Consider the following 22,473-nt stretch of genomic DNA (forward strand, 5'->3'; position numbering starts at 1 on the left):
TCCCCTTTCCCCCACCTCATAAAAAACCAGAATTCCAAACCTTCTAGGTCCCAGGCACTGACTCAGCAACATCCTCTTTTGAACTCAGTGCTATTTCAGAAAAGGGTGGAGGGTTTTTCTCCCCCAAGAGTGCAGCTCTGTGTTCTGACAAGCATCTGACTCAAGTGTAGATCACCAATGCTGCCTTGCAGTGGGCTTATTCTCAGATGTGTAGCAAGGAGGAGTATCCCCTTTTTTATAGTCTGTGTATTGATTAATCACACCCACACTCCTTTTTATTTTATTTTTTTTTTTAATGTGGGTAAAAGCAAGCATGTTTTTCCAATAAAGGAAAGAGAAAGCAGGTCCATATTCTGAGCTCTGCATCTACATCAGGAGGTTATGGAGCAGGGAAGTGAAAATGGTCTCATTATCCTGACAGATGGTGCACTTAACAAACCCACACAGAACACTGAGGACACAAAGGAAGGTTGTACGTGCTGGGAGTGTGGTGCATTTCTGAGCTGCCAGAGAAGTGGTGTGTGAGGTACCACACTGGCCCTCCAGCCTTGCTGCCTTCCAGCCCTCAGAGCTGGAACAAATCCCTTTTGTCATCCTCTGCCTCCTTTCCTTCTGTCCCCCCTTTTAATCCTCCCATCAAAGAAAGATTCCTCTGTAACTTCGATTTTTTTTTTCAATGCAAAAACATGTTAAGGCAAAACAAAAAGCAAGTTTTATTAATATGAGCTGTCTAGAAGAAAATGAGGGTTCCTATTAATCTTATCTTGGTTTTCACCTCACTAAGTTTTCACCTGGTGCCTTTTAACAACGCCTATTTAAAATCAATTTTATCAGGAGGGGTGGCCATTGATTTAGCTAAGTGCTGCAATTGCAATTAGAAAGTTATTAAACCCTGTGCCAGATAGACTAATTGACATGAAAATCTGACTGAGGCCAGGGGATAAAGGTTCCCCTCCTGCTTCAGCTCTAAGTTTATTACACACATAAAGCTATCTTAAAAGATCATTCAGGTGACAAAGTTGAACACGAGAAAGTTAATAAATGACAAAAAGAACTGATACCATTAGGCAAAATGAACTGAATCACTGAGTGGGCAACTTGAATTTTTGACATTGAAACTTCCATGGTCTTAGGAGCACAGTGTTTCCTAGATTTAAAACACAAAAAATGCATTTTGATGCAACATATGGACACCCACATGGCTTCTCAGCACTGCTGCTTGGAATTGTTAAATCAACACCAGTTTTAATGGAGTAACTGGCAGGGGTGGGAGGCTGCTGTCCTGTTGCTGAATCAGCAGCAAAGGCAATGACCTTGACTATTTTTTGGGTGGGATTCATGAAGCTGTCAGGAAAGGAACAATGAGAAAGCTCTGATGCCCTCAGATGTGGTGGCTGCTCCTGCTCCACCTCGTCCATCCCAGCTCTGCCCCAGCCCTGATGGTCACCACAGCCCCCAGCAATCCCCAACAATGCTGTGTCTTTATTTGGCTGCTCCTGCTCCCCAAAACTGCTCCAGGACATTCCCTAACCTCAGAGTTCCAGTCCAGCCAGTCCATATTCCTCCCAGCCTGTCACCACGATATTTTATGAAAAATCCCTTCACCAGGATTTCTTCTCCTGGCAAGATGAGAAGCCTCAGCTTCTCCATGTTTTGCTCCTCTGTAATATGATTTGGAGAATTGTTTACCCAGCATGTGAATTGTTTTTAATTAATGGCCAATCACAGCCAGCTGTGTCGGACTCTCTGAGCGTCACAGGTTTTTATTACCATTCTTTTCTAGCTTTCTGATGTATCCTTTCTCTTTCTTTAGTACAGGTTTAGTATATAATTTCTTTTAATATAATAAAATATAATATCATGGTGACACAGCCAGTCCATATTCCTCCCTCCCAGTCCTATTTCCCATCCCAAAAATATCAAATCCTGCCTAATCCTCAGTGGTTCCAGCTTCCTGAGGAGCGCCTGCTGAACTCCTTTGTCACCCCATCCTTTTTACCTCCCTGCTCCAGCTTCTGGGACCCTCTGCTCCCAAGCAAGGAGGAAGATTTTCTCCTAAGCAATTGTGATGTTTTGGGAGCACAGAAAGGGCACCACCCTGCCTCTGGCTTCAGCTCCTGACCAAACCATTGCTGAATGTAGCAGCAATCAAGGAAAACTATGATCTCCTTATGCCTTTCAAAGACAGTGTTGGTTTAATTGCTTTAGTGTTTACTATTTGGCTCAGTGATGTTGAGTTTTCACAGAAAAAAAAAATAATTAACTGCTTCACTGAACCCACACAAATGCAGGACTTGTACAACAGATAGAAAAGTCACATCCCAGATGACAAATCTTACATTTCTGTTCAAAGTGACAAAGGCTCAAAGCAGTCAGACAAAAGGCCACCAGAAATTGTTTTTAATTTCTTGATGTGCTAACATTTTGCTCAAGCCTCATTTTTGGAAACTACTGGAATGACTTTGCTGAACCCTTCCAAAATAAATCTGCTTGAGGCAAGCAATCAAAATGACAAATTTCAGCCTGAGCAATTGGATTTTGGCAAGGTTGTGTACAACTGAATAGGGAGCTTTTAACCAGCAGAGTTCAGCAGCTGTTAATCGGCCTTGCCACCAGTCCAGATTGCAATAAACAAAATAAGTGCATGTAATAACAGTGAAGGAATGTAAACCAAATGAAATAAAAGTTACAGATAGCTGGAAAATCTTTAAAAGGGATCAAAATCAGAGAGTGAATGTTACTCTGCTGGTGTTTTTAGAGTTTCCAATGACTTCTTGAAGACTTAAGCACGGGAAAAAAACTGAAAATAGTTGAGTCACTTAAAATGATTACATGGAAGACAAAAATGAATCTGAGTAGTGCTTTACACATTCTGTGTTGAGGATTTCTCTCAACTTATCTCTGCTACTCAGTTAAAAAATTTTCTAGAAAACATTTTCCCTTGTGTGAATTTAGACCCTGCCAGGCACTTTTGAAGGTCTGCCTGGATTTACAGACATGCCAGCTTGTCAATAAAGCTGATCAGAAAGAGCATCAGAGCTGCCACACACGGCTGCCCATCCTCAGATCATCTCCCAGCCCGTGTTTTCTGATCCAGAGAGATCCATTCCTCCTCCCCCTGCTCCTGAGGATTACAAGGACAAAGCTTACAAGCATCTGGAAGAAGGACTAAACCTTTCATGCATCTGCTCTGCCTCAGAAAACACAAGCAAGGAAGGACTGAAGCTGGGACTCACATCCCTCACTGCCTCCCAAGTGCTGGCATGGGCAGAATGCACAGGACACAGCACACCCCAGTCCCTGTTCCACTAAACCCCAAATAATTGTCTTTCCTGCTCAAATTATAGATATGAATGTAAACAGAACCAATTACTTCTTTTTTTCTCCTCTTTTGCTCAGGAAACTCAATTACTTCTCCTTTCCTTTCCTTTCCTTTCCTTGAAATTTCCTTTCCTTTCCTTTCCTTTCCTTGAAATTTCCTTGAAATTTCCTTGAAATTTCCTTTCCTTGAAATTCCCTTTCCTTTCCTTGAAATTTCCTTTCCTTGAAATTTCCTTGAAATTTCCTTTCCCCTTTCCTCTTCTAATTCTGCTACTTTAAAAACTGCTTTGTCTCTTACTTGTGTTTCTCTCCTTCCAGGTGTCTCCTCACCTGGCCCTTGCGTCAACTGAATTTCCTTAATTTCCTTAGTCTAGGAAATTGTTTGTGAGGCTGGAGAGGAATGAGAAACTTAAGGAGAAGCTCACTATGACCCCAAATTAGAGCATTAGTCAGGACCCTTCTTTATGGCAAATGAATTTTCTTTACTAATGACCCAGACTGCAAATTTTCCTGGGAAAATAGGAGGGGAAATGAGGCAGTCAGAGGGAGAAGCAGCACCTGACCTGGCTGTGCTGGGAAGGCACAAAATGAGAGGTGAGACAGAAGAAATGAGGGAGACAGGAAGAGGAGCAGACAGAGGAGACCTTACTTGTGGAAAAGATGAAAGGCGAACCTCAGGTTTTCTGATTAAAGTAAGGAATGAGTAACTTGGCCCATCACAGCAGCCTGGTCTGGCAGGAAGGACCAGGAGTTTGGATTCAGCCTGGAGCATCCCACTGCTCCACAGCCTTCATCCCCCTCCCATGGCACCCTCGCTTGTTGCCTGCAACAAGGGCCCTCAGTGGCAGGAAAATATCAACTTACACAAACCAGTGACTGGTTAAAACTTCAATATTGTGAGTGAGTGTCTCATGGGCCTTGCAAAACCAGGAGAAAGCAGAGCCAGGAGAGCTGTGGCAACGTGCACCACGGATCTGAGTGTTTTCCAGTGCTCACCTCAATCTGTGCAGCCTCTCCTGGGCAGCAAAAGCAAAACTTTCTTCTTTTTTTTTAAGCAAATCGATCAGATTTTCTCCTGAAACAACTCCCTGATGAGGGCTGAACTCCCTGGGGGATTTTTAAACTGCCTGGGCTAGAAGTCCACATTGCTTTTTGTTTTCTGTTCTGTTTTCTGGCACGCTTGGCCAAGCTTATCAAGTGTTTTGTCACATTCAGACAGCATCACTTACAACAACAAAAGGTATCCCTGACACCAGCAAATGAGGCTGGCAGCTCTGGGCTGCATCACTCCCTCTCTCAGCAATTACACTGAAATTAAAAAAAAAATAAATCAACTCAGCCTTTTGCCAGAAAAAATAAACTCTGCCAGGCCAGAACCCCCAGAAATCCACAGCACAATGGAAGCAGCTGCTCTCTAACTCAGCTCAGGTTAATTGTTGGTTTCTACTCTGCAAGTTCTGTCAAGAAATTCAGCCCCAAATATTCACCACGGTACTACAGAATCCTGCAGAAAACTCCTTACAGGCACAGAAAATTACTGTGGTGTCCAAAGAGTTGTGGGAGACTCAAAACAAGGGTCAAATTTATGGTAGTTATAAAATCTTTTCATGCCAAGTTTCAAATAAATTTGGGTATATTTATAGTTTGGAGAGGAAAACATAACTTCTTAGTGGTCTCACATAGTACCCACTCAAAAATAATGGCAGTTGTGGATGTGCTTATATTTAATTTCATTTAAACTTGAAACAGAACTAAACTGAATTGGAATTAAAAGCTCACATAAACAATTATGTGGAGAGAAACTACAAAGCACTGGTGTCCCTTGATGCAGCTTTCTTCGCTGGCTTTTTTTTTGTGTCCATCATCTTCTGCTGCAAGAAGAAAAAGAACTAATAAACGGAAAGAAATAAGTATTCTAATTCCAACTCAGGCTGGACTTCAGCCAGTCCACCATGTAATGGCAAAAATGCCAATGTTAGCTGCAGTAATCTTCTTAAGATGATGAGTAGAGACCAAGAATCTTCACAACTCTGCTGCATCTGAGAACAGCTTCTAGACTGTGTTGTCCCCAAGGTTTGCCCGTGGCATGGAGAGGAATAGGGGGGAATTGCCAAAAATTACATTTTCTTTTTGATGTTCTTCCACAATGGAATGGTTCTGAGCTGAGGAACCTCCAGAGGATTCCATCTCATGACTTAAAGCTTTTGCTTTTTATTTCTGTGGTCACTCCTGTGAAAACCATAAATACTTGCACAAGAATTGTGACACTTTTCTCTGGCATAGCTGTGGAAAAGGTTCAAAGAAGTTCAGCAGTGAGAGCAGACAATGCCCACCAAGCCTCCCACACCTGGTCCTGCTGGGCAAATGGCACAGGAATACACACCATTGTTAATGGACCCTTCATCTCCAAACTCCTTCCCACCGGGGTCTAGAAAAGCCATTTCTTTCTCTTTAATTTGACAGAGGAAGGGATTTAAGCCAAAGAAGTTTGTCTGAGATGAGACCAAGTGGTGCTGATGGAGAGAATGATTGATTGGCAGTGCCAGTGTCTTGCCCTCTGCTGACAGCATCCATCAGCCTTTGACAGAAAAGGTCTAAACCTCCACATCTTCCATTTGTCTTCTTACCTTCTTGGCTAAAATAAGCCAGGAATGCTTTTCCCCCCATTTCTCCACATCTTTGCCTGCCAGAGGCAGAGCTCACACGAGAGACACAGATCTCTCACCAGAGACATGGAGTTTTGTTGTGAACAGATTCATTGGAAAGGTCACCAAGAAATTTCTGCCAGTGACAAATTCAGCTGTCTGCTTGATGAATACAACCATTGGTTGAGATTAAAATACACATTTTCTGCTGGTAATTATTCTGGTGGCTGCTCCAGGACACCAAAGAGCCTTGGATCCAGCTCAGCTCTGTCCCAAAGTCCCTCCCTTGATGTGTTCTGTCCCCTGAGAGGTGAAAAGGAGGAGGTTGTCTGATTCTCACCTGTGCTCTATGAACCTGGATAAGCCAGGATGGGGTTTATGTGCTCCCATCATTCCTCAGGATGCAGCTGGAGGTCTGGAATACACACAGCTGTATCCACACCTTCCCTCAATTCACCACACCTGATAACCTACATTCAGCTCTGAAATCAAAGGCCAGAAGAACAATAAATTCTTCAGGCTTAATTAATCTCACCTCTCCCACCCTTCTGTTTGGTTCTACCACACAACAAAGGATGTAGCCCAGAATTTTCTCCACAGTTAATTCCTGTAGCCCAGAATTTGCTACATGGCCAATTCTTGTAATCCAGAATTTTCCCCACACCTAATTCCTGTAGCCCAGAATTTTCTCCACAGTTAATTTCTGTAGCCCAGAATTTGCTTCACGGCCAATTCCTGTAATCCAGAATTTGCTCCCTGGCCAATTCCTGTAGCCCAGAATTTTCTCCACATGGCCAACTCCTGTAATCCGGAATTTCCCCACAGCTAATTCCTGTATCCCAGAACTTGCTCCATGGCTAATTCCTGTAGCCCAGAATTTTCTCCACAATTAATTTCTGTAATTCATAATTTTCCCCACAGCTAATTCCTGCAGCCCAGAATTTGTTCCCTGGCTAATTCCTGTAGCCCAGAATTTTCCCCACAGGTAATTTCTGTAGCCCAGAATTTGCTCCATAGCCAATTCCTGTAATCCAGAATTTTCCCCACACCCAATTCCTGTAGCCCAGAATTTGCTCCATGCCTAATTTCTGTAGCCCAGAATTTTTTTCATGGCCAGTTCCTGTAATCCAGAATTTTTTTCATGGCCAATTCCTGTAGCCCAGAATTTTCTCCACACTTAATTTCTGTAGCCCAGAATTTTCCCCATAGTTAATTCCTGTAGCCCAGAATTTTCTCCACGGCCAATTCCTGCAGCCCAGAATTTGCTCCATGCCTAATTCCTGTAATCCAGAATTTTCTCCACAGTTAATTTCTGTAGCCCAGAATTTGCTCCATGGCCAGTTCCTGTAATCCAGAATTTCCTCCATGGCCCATTCCTGTAGCCCAGAATTTTCTCCATGGCCAGTTCCTGTAATCCAGAATTTCCTCCATGGCCAATTCCTGTAGCCCAGAATTTTCTCCATGGCCAGTTCCTGTAATCCAGAATTTCCTCCATGGCCAATTCCTGTGGCCCAGAATTTTCTCCATGGCCAGTTCCTTCCATGCCCAGTTCCTGTAGCCCAGAATTTTCTCCACACTTCATTTCTGTAGCCCAGAATTTTCCCCATGCCCAATCCCTGTTTCCTGACAGACACACCTGGGTCAGAAATTCTCTGCAGTATCTGTGGCCACTATAAACTAAATTTTAGGTGTCTATCAGCATTAGATCTTTAAGTTAGATTAGGAGCTGCAGTGATAGTTACTGTTGGAATAGCACAGGCACAAAATGAATTCCAAAATCCTGCAGGAACGTGTTGTGCTCCTGGCTATTAGCCTGGCTTTTAATTAGTTTGTGCTAATGAATATATTTGTACATGTCCATCTTTTATTGGCAGCTTTTACAGGAGTAGTAAATTGGTCACTGTGGAGTGCCAGTGTTTCACTAAAACCTAAGGAATAATTAATGCTTTCTCCACCTAGAGTCAACCAGCAGTCTCAGGGGCTTTTAGGTATAAATTAGAATGAAAGATGAGATACTCAAAATACAGTTAGAGAACTCATTCATCAGTGGTGATTAAATAATGTCACTGTGAGACCCTGGAGAAGTGCTGAGGGCTGATTTCCAGCTCTGGAATACCCACACCATCTCCCAGGAGCTGCCACAGCACCCTGCCCTATTTTCTTTTCCACTGTGACTTTCAAAATGCCTTTTCCATATCCAGTGCTATTCAACTTTCTTCTGTTCTTGGAAATTCCTCATTGGAAAAAATGTATTTTTCTCAGTCTTTCCTATTCCTAACCCACTGCAGGCTGGGGGAAAAATTAACCAATACTAAGAATGATTGGCTAAATCAAATGCTTCCATCAAATCCAGTATCCTGGCTAACAAAATCCTCAAGCCAGAAAATATTTGGTTTTCACATCCATCTTTCCACAGATAAAATGGCTGTGAGAGCTGGCACAAGGTGGTCAGGATAAGTCAAATCTGAATAAGGATGGAGTGGTTTGAGATGGATTTAAGGAAAAGATGGATTTAAATACCCTTCTGAGCATCCACTTAACTCCAGAGATATACAAAAAACACATTTATGATACGCTTTTATTACATTATTTTTCTTATTTTGTAATGTTAATATTACCCACAAATTCCTCAGCCTTGACAGAGCTAAGCAAATTAGAAACCTAAATCAAATTAAGATCTATGAAAACCAGGCCCTCCAGAGGAGATCATTCTGATAAACACAAAAAAAGTCACCAAAAAATACATTTTTCTCTGTTGAGAACAAACAAACATTTTTCTCGGTTGAGAGCTTTAGGTCTCTCACATGGATGTCCTCCCAAAGAGCCAGACTTGAAGAATTTCACCCCAAACTTACAGAGAGAGGCAGAGGAACCCAAACACATGTAAGGCTTTGAGACACCCCTCTCTTCCCTTGGACAAGCAACCTAAACATTTTAAATAAGGTCCTGAAATACTCTGAGCATGGGGACTGAAGGGAAATGTTGTGCTGGTTCCTGATGCAGCATCCACTTCCTTCCTGCTTTTTGTTCTGGCCGCCAGTTCAGCAAAGGACCACATTTTCATCATGTCTGTAACACTCCTGCTGCTCTAAATTCTGGAGCCTGCTTGCACAAGGGAGCCTGATAACACCAAATTACAAGCTAATTTTGGAGCATCGAGCTAAGTGCCTGAAGACAGCTGTGTGCTACAAATTAAAATCTTAAAAACCTTCAGAAAAAAAATATGATTAATCATTTACCGATTGCTAACGGAGGAGCTCTTAAGTAGGAAAGTATTTTCATTCCATTTACAAACCCAAGCCAGAAGAAAACAAAAGCCTGTGGTGTGAAGTAAAGCAGGTCTGTGTACAGTCAAAAAGAAAAGTGATGCTTCCACAACAGTAAATCCTGGTAACCGCTGTTGGGCATTGATTGTGTTCCTCTTTCATTTTTCACTTCCACTAAATTAAAAAAAAAAAACATGCTGCTCAGCTATATGCAGCTCTTGTAGCCTTTTAATCATGTGTTGTTAGTGTTGGGGAATGAGGAGAGATGAATCTCCGAGTTGTGCCCGTCAGCCCAGCTCTGTGGATTCCCAAGGCAAATATTCCAGCTCCCACATCCCAATCCTGACACACCCCAAAGCTCCTCTCCATCACATGCAGATTAATTTCAGAGGTAACTTCAGAGGTGTTACCAAGATTACTGAGGGGCTGGCTTGAGCTGTGTCCTCCCTTTGGGTCAGCACCAAAGCAGAACTAAAAGCTCCTGCTCCCCAAAAACCACATTTTCCAGGCAGTGCACATTTGTGGAAGGCAGCCAGTGAGGTGCCAGTCAGGGAAAGAAGGCTCCTTCTCCCTGGTGCACAGTCAGGCAGCTCACTGATAATTACAGACTGATTTCCAGAAGAAATACGGCACTTGTCAAAGGCATCATTTCAATTCTGTCTTTCCTCGTTAACACTTGATGGGAACTCCAGCATATTTATGACTCATCCAAAAGGCAAAACCCACCAAAGCATCAGCACAGCTTTATTTTCTTTTGTTTAACTTAATTTTTTCTTCATTTCTAATCACTGACATTTTCTTCCCCTCTAATGACCTTGGCTGATTTTCTAGACAGTTTCTCAGAAAGGATTTGGGCTACTATTGTATTTGTGGGGCAGGAAGGCATGATGAATCTGACTCCATGTTCTTGAAAGCTAATCTATTATTTTATGATACTATATTATATTAAAGAATGCTATACTAAACTACACTAAAGAATACAGAAAGGATACAGACAGAAGGCTAAAAAGATGATAATGGAAACTTTTGACTGTTTCCAGAGCCTGGACACAGCTTGGCACTGATTGGCCAAAGAGTCAAAACAACTCACATGAAAACAATGAAACAATCACCTGTGGGTAAACAATCTCCAAACACATTCCAAAGGAGCAAAACACAGGAGAAGCAAATCAGATAATTATTGTTTTCCTTTTCTCTAAGGCTTCTCAGCTCCCCAGGAGAAAAACCCTGGGCAATGGGATTTTTACAGAAAATGTGAATGTGACAGGCTACCACCTCCTTTCAGGTGTGCAAATTCACAATAAGGCACCTCATGATGATTTCCTTGGGTTTCTCCTGATCTCAACACTGCAGGAATGCTGCAGTTCAACTGAATTCTACCTCCTGCAAAGGAGCAGACTGTGAGGGACCATATAGAAATATATATAACTCCTGTACATGTGTTCATCTCTCACATTTTTAGAAATGCAGCCGGATTTTTGGATGCACTGGGTTTGAGAACATCGCATCCACGCAAGCACACAAGGTTCCCGAGCTGTGTGCAGGCACTGTGTGCAAAACAAAGATCCCATAAATTAATCAAGTTGTTCTCCTGGCAAGCTGGAAAGAAAGAGGTGGACCAGGGCAAGAATTGTTATTGTTATCTCTATTTTTAACTACTTGGAAGACTCTCAGTTACTATGGTGGTGAGGACCATATAAGTACCTAGACAGATTCACTGGTAGCACGAGTATTGTGTGAAGATTCTCCTTGTCAAAGGTACCAGTTAATAGAAGCTTTATATTTTGAAATAATTTCCTAATGTTTAAGTTCTTAAAAAGCAGGTTTAAAAAGCTGAAATTTTTATTCTATGCTTGTGCTGTTCTGCTCCACATTTTTTTTCCTTGTGGGACTTCTGCATTAAAAAAAGAAAGAAAAGAAACCCAAAACATTCAAGAAAAAGCTGCATAATTAACATTATATAGCAACATACTGACAAGATATCCTTCATGTGGATAATTCAATTTTTTTTTGTGTGGGAAGATGGACTTATTTGGGAGTTATGAGAGTGGTTATAAATGATACACAAAATGAAAACTTGTGGGGAATTCCAGAGCCAGGGCATGAGCCAGACTACAAGAGCACTGCTGTTAATTGATGAAACTTTTAATACAATCTGTTTTTTTTTTTTCTTTTTTAAGATGCTTCTGCCTAAACTTTTAAACAATGAAAGCTGCTCATTACCAGATGAGGTGCAGCTGTAATGCACAGTGCCAAAGCCAACTTGACAGATAACAGAAAAATAAGAACAAAATCTACTCTTTCAGAAGTGTTACTTTACTTTAGATCAGACATTGATTAAACTCCCCCAGAGGCTATTCTGCACAAAACCAGATTGTCACTGCACATGGACAGACACACGTGGGTGTAGGTGAAGTTTCAGTGCAGAAGGTGCCCACATTATCTCAAACACACATAAAAATCATCACTTTAGAAGTTTCGTTGCTGGATTAACACCAAAACTTCCTGATCACAGAATTTTTGTGAACAATCCTTCATCACCCCAAATGAATACGCACACAGCATACATCCCTCTGGGGAGGACTCGTGCTCATCCCCGGCCTCTAGAAATGGAAATGTACCTAGGAGAGGAAATAAAGTTCATGTATAGTTCCCTTCTCTTCCTCTCAGCATCCTCTCCAGGGAAGATCTGTGAGCAATCCCAGAGCCTTTTTATTAAAGGCTCAATCTGTCTTCAGCTGAGCCCTGCTGGCTGCTGCAGGGATGGGAACATTCCTTGATAAACACACCAGGATGGGACATTCCCTGATAAACACACCAGGATGGGCAAGGGATGGGAATGTTCCTTGATAAACACACCAGGATGGGCAAGGGATGGGACATTCCTTGATAAACACACCAGAATGGGCAAGGGATGGGAACATTCCTTGATAAACACACCAGGATGGACAAGGGATGGGAACATTCCTTGATAAACACACCCAGGATGGGAATATTCCTTGATAAACACACCAGGATGGGAACATTCCTTGATAAACACACCAGGATGGGCAAAGGATGGGAACATTCCTTGATAAACACACCCCGGATGGGAACATTCCTTGATAAACACACCAGGATGGACAAGGGATGGAACATTCCTTGATAAACACCAGGATGGGCAAAGGGAGAGAACCAGGCCAGGAGAGCACCTGAGACATCTTTGGTTTGGTTCTGGGCACATTTTATGTGCAGCTGTCCCCAGGAAAACACCCAAACTGAAACTCAGCAGTTTCCTGCAGTGTTTCTGCCATGCCTTGAGATGGGATTCATCTAGAACTGTTCACTTGGGACTTTTTCTCCTCTATTCTAATCCACCCTCAGCTGCAGATCACAGAGTTGAGTTCTCACAGGATTTTTACACCTCTCTCTGAGCCTCAGTGATCTGTACATGACCGAACACAACTTATGTAACCATGCTGAGGGTTCAGACACTTTTGCATTTAGGCTCTGTGAAGGTGTTATGGTATTTGGAGGTTGCAGACACGTCTGGGAATGTTGCTGAGGCACAGACTTTTTATTTTAAGAGATGTGGGATGAGGTACAACAAATCATTCTCATTACACTTCCCAAATCCCCACTAGTACTGGTTAGACTGGATGAAATAGGGCAGAATTTGGCTGAAAGTAGAATAAGAAGAAGTGCATTACTGAGAGATCATATCCCTTGAAGCACCACTTAAAAGGGATGAGAGAATTTTAGAACCCCACAGTGAAAAGTGACAACAAGGCGAGCGAATTTCCCTGCCAGCTCTTAACCTATCACCCAGGAAAACTCAATATTAATTACCTTCATCCAATACTCCTCATCCTAATTTCTGATTAGTGCTGTGGGGGTGAAATATCAGAGAGCAGCAATTTGAAAGGGTCGGGTGGGGTTTTTTTACATTGATTCAGCAGTTGCTTGCAATACTGAAAATTCATCTCTTGCCACACAAGTGATGTTTTGTGGGAAAGAAAATACAGGAGCATTGCAATGCAGCAGTTCAGGCTCTGTCCTTTCCTTGCACTAAAAAAAAAGTGACCTCTAGGCCCAGGAAGATACAGCAAACCATGTTCCATGAGGTCTTCTGAATATTTATCCAAATTCCCCTCATGTGTTGCCCTCCCTCCTCAGAATCGTTTTTTCCACCAGTAAGTTTATTTGTAGGGCTGTTCCCAAAAACAGCACATTTTTTTATGCAGTCATTGGAGAATATTAGTGGAAAATTAATTTTGAGTTCTTAAAGAGATATTTATATTAGCCCATACTACAATAATGATCCTGGCCTCCAGCCAGGAATTGAAGCTCTATTAAGCAAAGCACTCTACATAAATAACTATGAAGTTCAGTATTCACTCTGTCAGATCTGGGGAGATTTTTTTTATTATTATTATTCCTGAGTGCAGTGAGCAGAATTTCCCAAATTTCTTGAGTAAAGGGAGTGGGTGAATGGACTGTTGATAACACTTCAAGATGCCCAGGAATACTAGAGAATTCTCCCTCACAGAATTGCTTTGCAATTACTTACCCTTACCCTTAATGTTTCTAGAAGCATTCAGACTGAAGAGACTCCACTTTAGATATAAACTATAAAATTTACTTTATTAAATCTGCTGTATCTTCATCTTTTATGTAGAAGCATCCCATGGACAGGGTGAAACACAATATTTATTCATGTATAATTTTCTGAATGCCCTAAAGCAGAGCTCATACACTGACAAGTGTTTGGGCATAAGAAGAAACTGAAAATACAACTGACCATCTTGCTGTGATTGGATTAATCCACCATGACATCTCAGTTCATGCAAAACCTACTCATTTTCATTTCACTCAGAGCCAGCAAGGCATAGAATTCATCCCATGAAAACACTCACTTTGTTATCATAAATATTCATGTTACTGAATGATAAATCTCATCCTCCAAGAAAAAATATTAATACCAATTAATAATCACATGCTTTATGTAGTTTGAGAAGAAAGGGTGAGGTCTATTAATAGGAAAAAGAGCGATTCTAAATTTGAAGACAGAAATAATTGCTTCTGATGCAATTGTTTCCCTGGCAGTTGTGCTGGGCTATTAAAGAGTAGATTGCATGAGAGCAGCTTGCAAATTACACCACAAAAAAAAAAAAAACCAACACAGAGCAATGTGAAACAGAACAAGAAGTGACGAGTGTTAACCTACAAAGGAACTTTGTGACATTGCCAAGGTCAAAGAGAAGAATCACTTATTCACTAAGAATAGTCAGGGGGGAACATTCTGTTTCCATATTTGCATCTGCAAATATGATTGTCCCAACTAATCAAACCAGGTGAGCATAAAAGAAATTACAGCTTCTTGTCCCACACTGAGCTGTGTGGGAACAGTAGTGCTGTCTTCCCTTTGGGTTTTCTACCACAGAGAACAGCATTATGGAACAGGGTTACAAGTTACATTTGCAGTTTCACAAACAAGCATCTCCTGGGTTTCAGGTACACTGAGGTCCTTCAAGGGCCCAGTGAGGTTATGGGTTCAATATAGACCCCAGATTGTTTAACTTGTTCACCAATGACATGGATGAAGGGGCAGAAGCCTCCTCAGCAAGTCTGATGATGACACAGAGCTTGGAGGAGCAGCTGGTCCCCCCCAAGGGCTGTGCAGCCCTTCAGGGGTACTGTGACAGGCTGGAGAGACGGGCAGAGAACTGTCTGAAACTCAACCAGGGCTGATACAGGACCCTGCAACTGGGAATGAATAACTCCAGGCACCAGCACAGGCTGCGGGTGCCCTGCTGGAGAGGGGTGTGGAGTCCTGAGGGACACTGAGCTGTCCTGGGGTCACTGGGATGGGCATTGCCAGCAGGTCAGGGCTGACCCTGCCCCTGTGCCCACCCTGGGGGCACCTCTGGCTGCCGTGCCCAGCTCTGGCTCCTCAGCACAGCAGGGCCAGGAGCTCCTGGAGCTGAGCAAGGGCCTGGAGCAGCTCCGTGCCCAGGAAAGGCTGAGGGAGCTGGGGCTGCTCAGCCTGGAGAGGAGCCCAGGGAGAGAGAGGGGCTCAGCCCTGCCTGGGCCTGCCTGGGCCTGTGTCTGTCCCTGTGTCTGTCCCTGGCTGTCCCTGTGTCTGTCCCTGTGTCTGTCCCTGGCTGTCCCTGTGCCTGTCCCTGTGTCTGTCCTTGGCTGTCCCTGTGTCTGTCCCTGTGTCTGTCCCTGTGTCTGTCCCTGTGGCTGTCCCTGTGCCTGTCCCTGTGTCTGTCCTTGGCTGTCCCTGTGTCTGTCCCTGTGTCTGTCCCTGTGTCTGTCCCTGTGTCTGTCCCTGTGTGCAGAGCTCAGAGCAGGCCCAGGCTCTGCTCCAGGCCCAGCAATGGCCCCAGAGCCACGGGCAGGGCCTGAGCCCAGCAATTCCCCTCACAGGAGGCACAACTTCTGCCCTGGGCAGTGCCCAGCCCTGAGCAGAGCCCAGAGGGGCTCTGGGGGCTCCTCCCTGGGGACATTCCAGAGCCACCTGGACCCAGCCCTGTGCCCTGTGCTCTGGGATGGCCCTGCTGGAGCAGGGAGGTGGCACCAGCTGTCCCCTGTGGTCCCTGCCATCCTCAGCCACCCTTGTGTGCAGCAGAGCAGTCCCTGCTGCTGAAGGGAGGTTTGCTAAGAGCTGCTGTGGGGGTAGGAACTAAACACAATTAAGGATAGACTGTCCCTCTACAAGGAAGGTCAAACAAGAATATGCATTTGTGCCTACCCAAACCACCCCTGCTATAAAAGGAATCCTCAGAGCCTGCATTTCCCTGAGTGCTGCACAGTGACAGCAAGGCCATACATGTCTCAAAGAGGGACACTGTTGATTGCCATGGTCATTATTTCATTTTCTTCAGCTTCGACCTAACCTAGAGGCAAACCCAAAATTCATTTTCTACTGCAGTGCACGAAGAAAGCTCGACCCCAAAGAGTCTCACTGTGTGAACCAAACCCTGAGAAAAGCCAAGCATCTCTGCTTGTTGTCTGAGCCAGTTTTCAGCAGCTTTTCCTGATCTGTAAACAAGAGCAAAGACAGCAACCAGACCAGTTTGCCTTTGCAAACACTGTCAGAGCATGACTTTCCTTTTTTTTCCTTTCTTTTTATAGGATGAAAGAGTTTTTTTGTTTCTCCTCCCTCCATCCTTTTCAACAAAAGGGAAACAAAAGGGAAAGTTTCCTTTTGACAGGGAAACAAACACTTGAAAGAAAAGGCTAATAACATTTAAGACATGGACATATTGCGGACTTCTGGCCAGAAAAACGTGGAACAGAGGATTTATATTGTCTGTGTAGGTTTCCAGCACACCCCAATTTTCAGAGCAATAAATCATTGCTTGAGTTTGAACCACACAGAGCTAATAAGGACAAAGAATTACACATTTCTGCTTCTTTGATTTAGCATTCAATCTCAGGTTCAAAGTTCTGATTCTGCTTTATTTTTATGCAAGCATGTGGGCTGGGGAGATCAGAGGACTCTATTCCATCTCCCCTGCTGCTCCTGTGTTTTATGTAGGTGACAGCTTTTCTGCTATAATTTCATTACAAAAAATAATTGGTATCTATTTACCCAAGATTAACTGTGCATCTGTCTGTGTATGCTATACATAAAATTATGCTACAACTAGAACCATATATATTTTTGAATTAATGATGCAGCCCTTGCTCACTCAAAAATCCCCACTAAGAAAAAAAAATTGCTTTTAAAAAGGCTGCAGAATCAGTAAATCTAAGCTAAACCTGACAACAGGACGATTTTATTCAGGAAGAAATTTTTATTTGGAAAGAAATTCAAGGCAAATGAGCTGAGTTCATAATGTGCTCAAACAGAAAAGAGAAAAACATGCTCCCCATGCTGCCCGAATGGCTGACATAATTTTGCTTGCTTTCCTTCCCTGTTAACTTGAAAATGCAAATTGCTTTGCTGTCAGGGTACATTTGTTCCCACTAATTCAAGACATTATAACAAGCCAAAATATTTATTTGTTGGGTTTTTTTTTTTTCCACTCCAATTTGTGTTTCATCATAGTGGGAGCATCATCTATGGATTTCATTTACTGAAACATTATGCAAACAGCCCTTATGGGAAAGTCACCTCCCTGTAATAGGAAAACCATCCATAAAGAAGGCTCTTAATGTTTAGGATGTGTTGCTTCAAAGGGCCCACAAATTCTACTCTGACCAACACTTAAAAGGCCAAAACACATCCAAGATAACTGCTCAAATGACCCATTGGAAAAGCCTTTTCAGAGAAGGGACTACTTGGATCATTCCTGCTTTTCAGGGGATAGGATGAACACTGAACACATTATTTTAATTAGAACTGGATGAGCAAACAGAAGCAGAGAGCACATTTTATAGTTCAATCATCTTTCCGATGTTGCTTCTTTTTCAGATGAGTGTATTAAAAAAATTAAATATTTTAAAATATTTTCCTTTGAAAAATGTGTCTGATGGTAACCAGCTTTTAATCAATTATCACTTGTGTGTAAAGTGCTCCTCTAAGAAATAAAATGAGATTTCAGCTAATAAAACCCCGAACAATTATTGCTTTCCTGAAAATTCCATTGTGCCTTCTTCTGGGAAAAAAAAAAATCAACATTTTTAATTAGAATTGTTTGTGCCACTTAAAAGAGCTGACCCTGGTTTCTGCCAGCCCCTTTGTTAAGGTCTGAAAAAGCCCCATGAGTCACCCCTTGGAGGAGTGGAGATGAGTCCAGACTCATTCCAGTGATGAAATTTGCCATCTGGTCCTTCCATGAGAGCTGCTCCATCCATAGCTTCTCTCTAGCAACACCAAATGAGCTCTAAACAAGTGAATTTTAACTTTGATGTCTTAGTTCTGGGCCTAAAGTTAGGCAGGATTCATCAGACTGCAGAAATTCTACGAACAATTCCTTTGAAATTTTATTTCTCTTCACCTTCCTCATTCATGGAGCAGCTGATAATACCCCGTCTTGTTTTTTGGTGTTTCACACATATCTAATCTTGTTTTAGCCCCACTTGTGTCTGCTCTGACTTGTGTGATGTCCTTTGGTTTACCACAGTACACACTCTACTTTAGCAAAGGGTTTAAATGTGCAAATAAAAAGAAAACAAACCCACTGAAGCCCTTCCAGTTTCTCAAACACAATCAAAAGACAACTTATGACACCAAAGCCTTCACTACAGACATCTGAGACTACAGTAAAAAGTATTTTGGCTCCATTTTACTCATTATTCTCCATCCAGAAATAAAGACAACCCTTACCATTCTCACCAGACGTCTTGTCTTTCCCATTTGTAGCCCCGGTTCCTTGTCTCTGTAAGGGAGACAAAAAAACACAAAACAAGAGGTTAGAACACACTTGAACACACATTTCCCCTTGGAATTCCTGGTAATTACAGCCTGATTTCTCCTCAATACACTGGATCATCCATTCACCCTCAAGCAAAGCTGCTTTGAGACACTGCCAGTGAACCAGGAATGTTTAGTTCCATTTCAAGGCTGGACTCTGGGATCCTGGAGTTCTTTTCCAATATAAAAATCTCAGATTTAGGTCCAGCTGCATCACTGCTGGTGCCCCTGGATGTAATTTTCACCATGAGTGATATGTATGTGTGTAATCAGGTTCCCAGCAGTACCAGGGTAGGAGATTCTCTGCAGCATTTCATTTCTTCAGCTCCTTGCTGTGCCTCCCCTTCCATGACTCAGGAGGGCTACAGGGAAGTCGTGAGGTTTTGCAGGGACAAAATTATAAGGGTCAAAGGCAGCCTGAAGTGAATTTGGACAATGCCATAAACAAGACACAACAACAATGTTCCCTAGAAATACACTTGCAAGGAGAGGAGGACTAAGGAGAATCTCCAGATCTCATTTTGGCTAGAAGATTCAGTTTCAAGAGAAGATGGAATTTCCCACTTTAACTTTGTCCACAGAATAGCCTCCTGAATTTCCATGAAAAATAACTGATTTAGATCACGCTGCTAAGTGACAGATGGCAAAATCCATATTTCCACCAGGGCAGTGGAAATATTCACAGTGGCTGAGTCCCAGAGTGGTTACAAGAGTAGGAACTTGCCAGCTTAGGAGTGGTCACTCTATGAAAATTATTCTGCATCCCCCAGAGACTGCATCTCAAGGTGGATTAAGGTATTTAAAGGGTATGGCAAAACTAATATTTCTTATTCAAAATTATTCATGCTTGTGTGTGTTACTGAAATAGAACTAAAGAAACTAAAGTCCTTTAGGGTTGTACATGTAAAAATCTGGGAATATTAAACTCAGAGAATAATCCAGCTGCACTGAGCCATCAGAGGCAGCACATCCTCAAGCACCAGGGAAGTGAACAGGTACAGCAGCACTGCAAACCAAATGGTTTTTACCAACAGCTGGACAGTCATTTTCTCCAAAGAAAATTCATACAGCCATACTTATCTGAAGGCATTTCTCTAAAATTTCTCGTTAAAATCTTCCCTGTGTTGGTTTCTGTCTTTTGCCTTTCCAAGCAGTATTTCCAAAGTATTTTTGGTATATAATAGAGCTAATCATGAGGTTAGGACAAAACCTTCATGTGTGCTCTTAGCTCTGACATGGAAAATGGAAATATATTTGTTTTCTCCCTGGAGCCTCTGAGCCAACACAAAAACTTGGCCAATAACAGAGAATGGGATTCTGAAGGGATAAACATCTTTGACAAAAGCATAAGTTACCAACAGCCAGAAATCAATACATGCACCCAACAGCCAGTTTTGCTTTGTGCCTTTATTTAAAGTCTGGTTAATAATTCCATTTTTCAACCCTAAGCTGCATTTTAAAGAAGATTTTAATGTTCATTTACAAAATACTTTACTTTTCCTATCAATAAAAAGATACCTATATTCCTTTTTCTTCCCCTGCATATTTTTAAATGCTTTTCCAAGTTGTCTTATTTCCTGAGCATTTCAGGCTGTGCTACTTAAGTTTTATGGAAGCTTCTCTTTCCTCCCTAGGCTATACCTGTCAGGTTCAGTCTGCTTATGATGGAGTGCCGGAATATGGATTCACACATTTATTTCGTGTCTTGAGATTTCCCCTCGGGGAAAGCAGAATGTTGTCAAAGAAAAAGAATAAAAACTTGGGTTTGGTAAATTAAGGTTTTTCTATTCATGAGGTCACGGTATTTTTCTTTAAGTCTGAAATCAGTTGCAATATTCTGCAGCCATTTGTTTGATTGGTGACCACTGAACTTGTACAGAAAGAAACCTGAAAGTGTGCCAAGGCAGCTTCTGAGAGCTTTTCCTTTGGTTATAGATGTATTTTGATCTATAAGCCCTGTGCTGTCTTCCAAGTGACTGCAATGGATTTGAAAGTCAGAATCAGCTCTCATTAACAAGGCACTGAAAGTCAGGAAAAAGCCAGATACAGTGGGATCATCCTCCTGCAAAGCCTTTAGTCTGTTATTTCAATACATTCAGTGGACCTACTTTTCAAAACAATTTCAAGGTGTTGGTATTATTAGCAGCTGGAGTTTCTTTTTTCTTCCATCACCTTTCATGAGGCTACTGCAGGTTGCAGAACAAAGCTGAGGTTTTTAACGTGGTTCAGAGCAAAAGGGGACTAAACACGAGGAGGAGTTACTGGGGGTATTTTCAAGAAGCAATGGATGAAATGCTGGGAGAGCAGATATTGTCCATAGATGAAATTAAAATCACTGAAATAGAAGAAAAGCAATAATAATTTCTGGGATCTGATAGGCTGAACAGCCCCAGCTCCCTCAGCCTTTTCTCCCAACAAAGGATTCCCATCCCCTATAACTGCAGCCAGCTCCCTTCCTTCAGAGACTGCTGCTGGAATTCCACAGCATCTTTAAAGGCAAGCACCAGGACAGAAACATTGAGTAAACTTTCCACCAGCATCAAAGAAACATCAGAGCTGAAATGAACACGAGTGCAGACCTGTAATGATTTTACAGTAAAACATGATAAACAGTTTTGTTGCTATGTTGCGTAGGAGGAAACAGAGTTTACGACTGCTTCGGGCTGTATTAATTTTTAACTCAGTGGTTTTACAAAACACTAAAGACACATAATTAAAAATGTCTCCAAAAATCAAAGTGACTCCCAATTTGTCAGCAGAGGAAGTTCAAAAGACTTCTGCCATATGCTCCAAATCCCAGTAAGAAAAGAACAGGTTGGCTTTCCTGTTCAACTCTCAGAGGCCAGTTAATGTGGTATGAAAATCTGTACTAAATTAGTCCCCAAGGCGAGCAAACTGAGGTCAAAAGTGAACTTTGAGCCATGAGGACATTTCAAGAAGAATGTTAAATTACTGCAGCAGCTTTTTGACTCATTCTTCTAGCCCCTGCTGTACCCCCAAGCCTAATTTTTGCCTTTAATCTTACATTCTGTTCTTGTCTTGAAATAGCCTGACCTTTTCAGCGATGCTTTTAATTAGCACCTCCGTGTTAGGGATTGCAGCCAGGTGTTGATCAGAGAATTTTTGGGGGCAGAAGGGTTGTTTGTTTTATGGTGAGCCACAGAAAAGTCCAAGATCAGGGACATGAAACTGCCAGAACGTTCTGACAAATGGGCTCTTCCAGATAATAACATCATGTCGATGCTTCGCCTCAGTGCAGGGTCAACAAGGTACAAAAGGCTGAATCCCAGGAAAGCAGTGGCTGCAGATTTTCAACAGGATGTGTTTCTACATAAAAGAATGGAAAAAAAAGATCCAAGAGTGGAATTAAAAGAATAGAGAAGTAGGTGGAAAGACAGGAGAAAAAGTCAGCGTAGACTGACAGGGGTGACACATGAAATGTTATTTGGGATGTTCTGCATTGGCAAGGGGAGCAGCAGGGAAATTTGTGCATGTCCTAAGCTTTTCCTAAGCTTTGTTTTGATACTCTAAGGTGTGACAAAAGGAAATACACAACACAAAAAAGCTGTGGCTTTGCCAGCACTGTGCCAAGCAAGCCTTCCCTCTGCATCATCACCCATTCCCCATACAAAGATTTCTCTTTAAGAAACATAAATTGAATCCAACTAAACTATTTCATAAGGAGCTTATTTTTTAATAGTATTCTGCTTTAATTAAAAAAAACCTCAGCTGTTTTAGCCTTAATATGAAAAAAGTACTGCAAAATAAATTTCAAAGATTTATGGAGTTTATGATCTTTCTGCAATAAAAGTGTCACTGAAAATATCTGCTTAGGGACTTGTGTTTTCCAAGCAAGGAAAGCTTCCCAATCACAGCAGAATGATCAGGAGATACA

General features: G+C 42.2%; 1 protein-coding gene across 1 annotated transcript in view; it reads right to left on the reverse strand.

The window, feature by feature from the left end:
• Nucleotides 1-22,473, reverse strand: part of PCP4 (Purkinje cell protein 4) — a 54,388-nt gene that overhangs the window by 15,387 nt on the left and 16,528 nt on the right. The window contains exon 2 of the mRNA XM_054290037.1: nucleotides 18,492-18,543. Coding sequence (XP_054146012.1) covers nucleotides 18,492-18,543 — 52 coding nt within the window. The remainder of the gene's footprint in view (nucleotides 1-18,491; nucleotides 18,544-22,473) is intronic.

This window comes from Melozone crissalis, unplaced genomic scaffold (genome assembly GCF_028551555.1).
Source record: "Melozone crissalis strain CALT ecotype California unplaced genomic scaffold, PUWL_Pcris_2 ptg000075l_1, whole genome shotgun sequence".
NCBI classification, from domain to species: domain Eukaryota; kingdom Metazoa; phylum Chordata; class Aves; order Passeriformes; family Passerellidae; genus Melozone; species Melozone crissalis.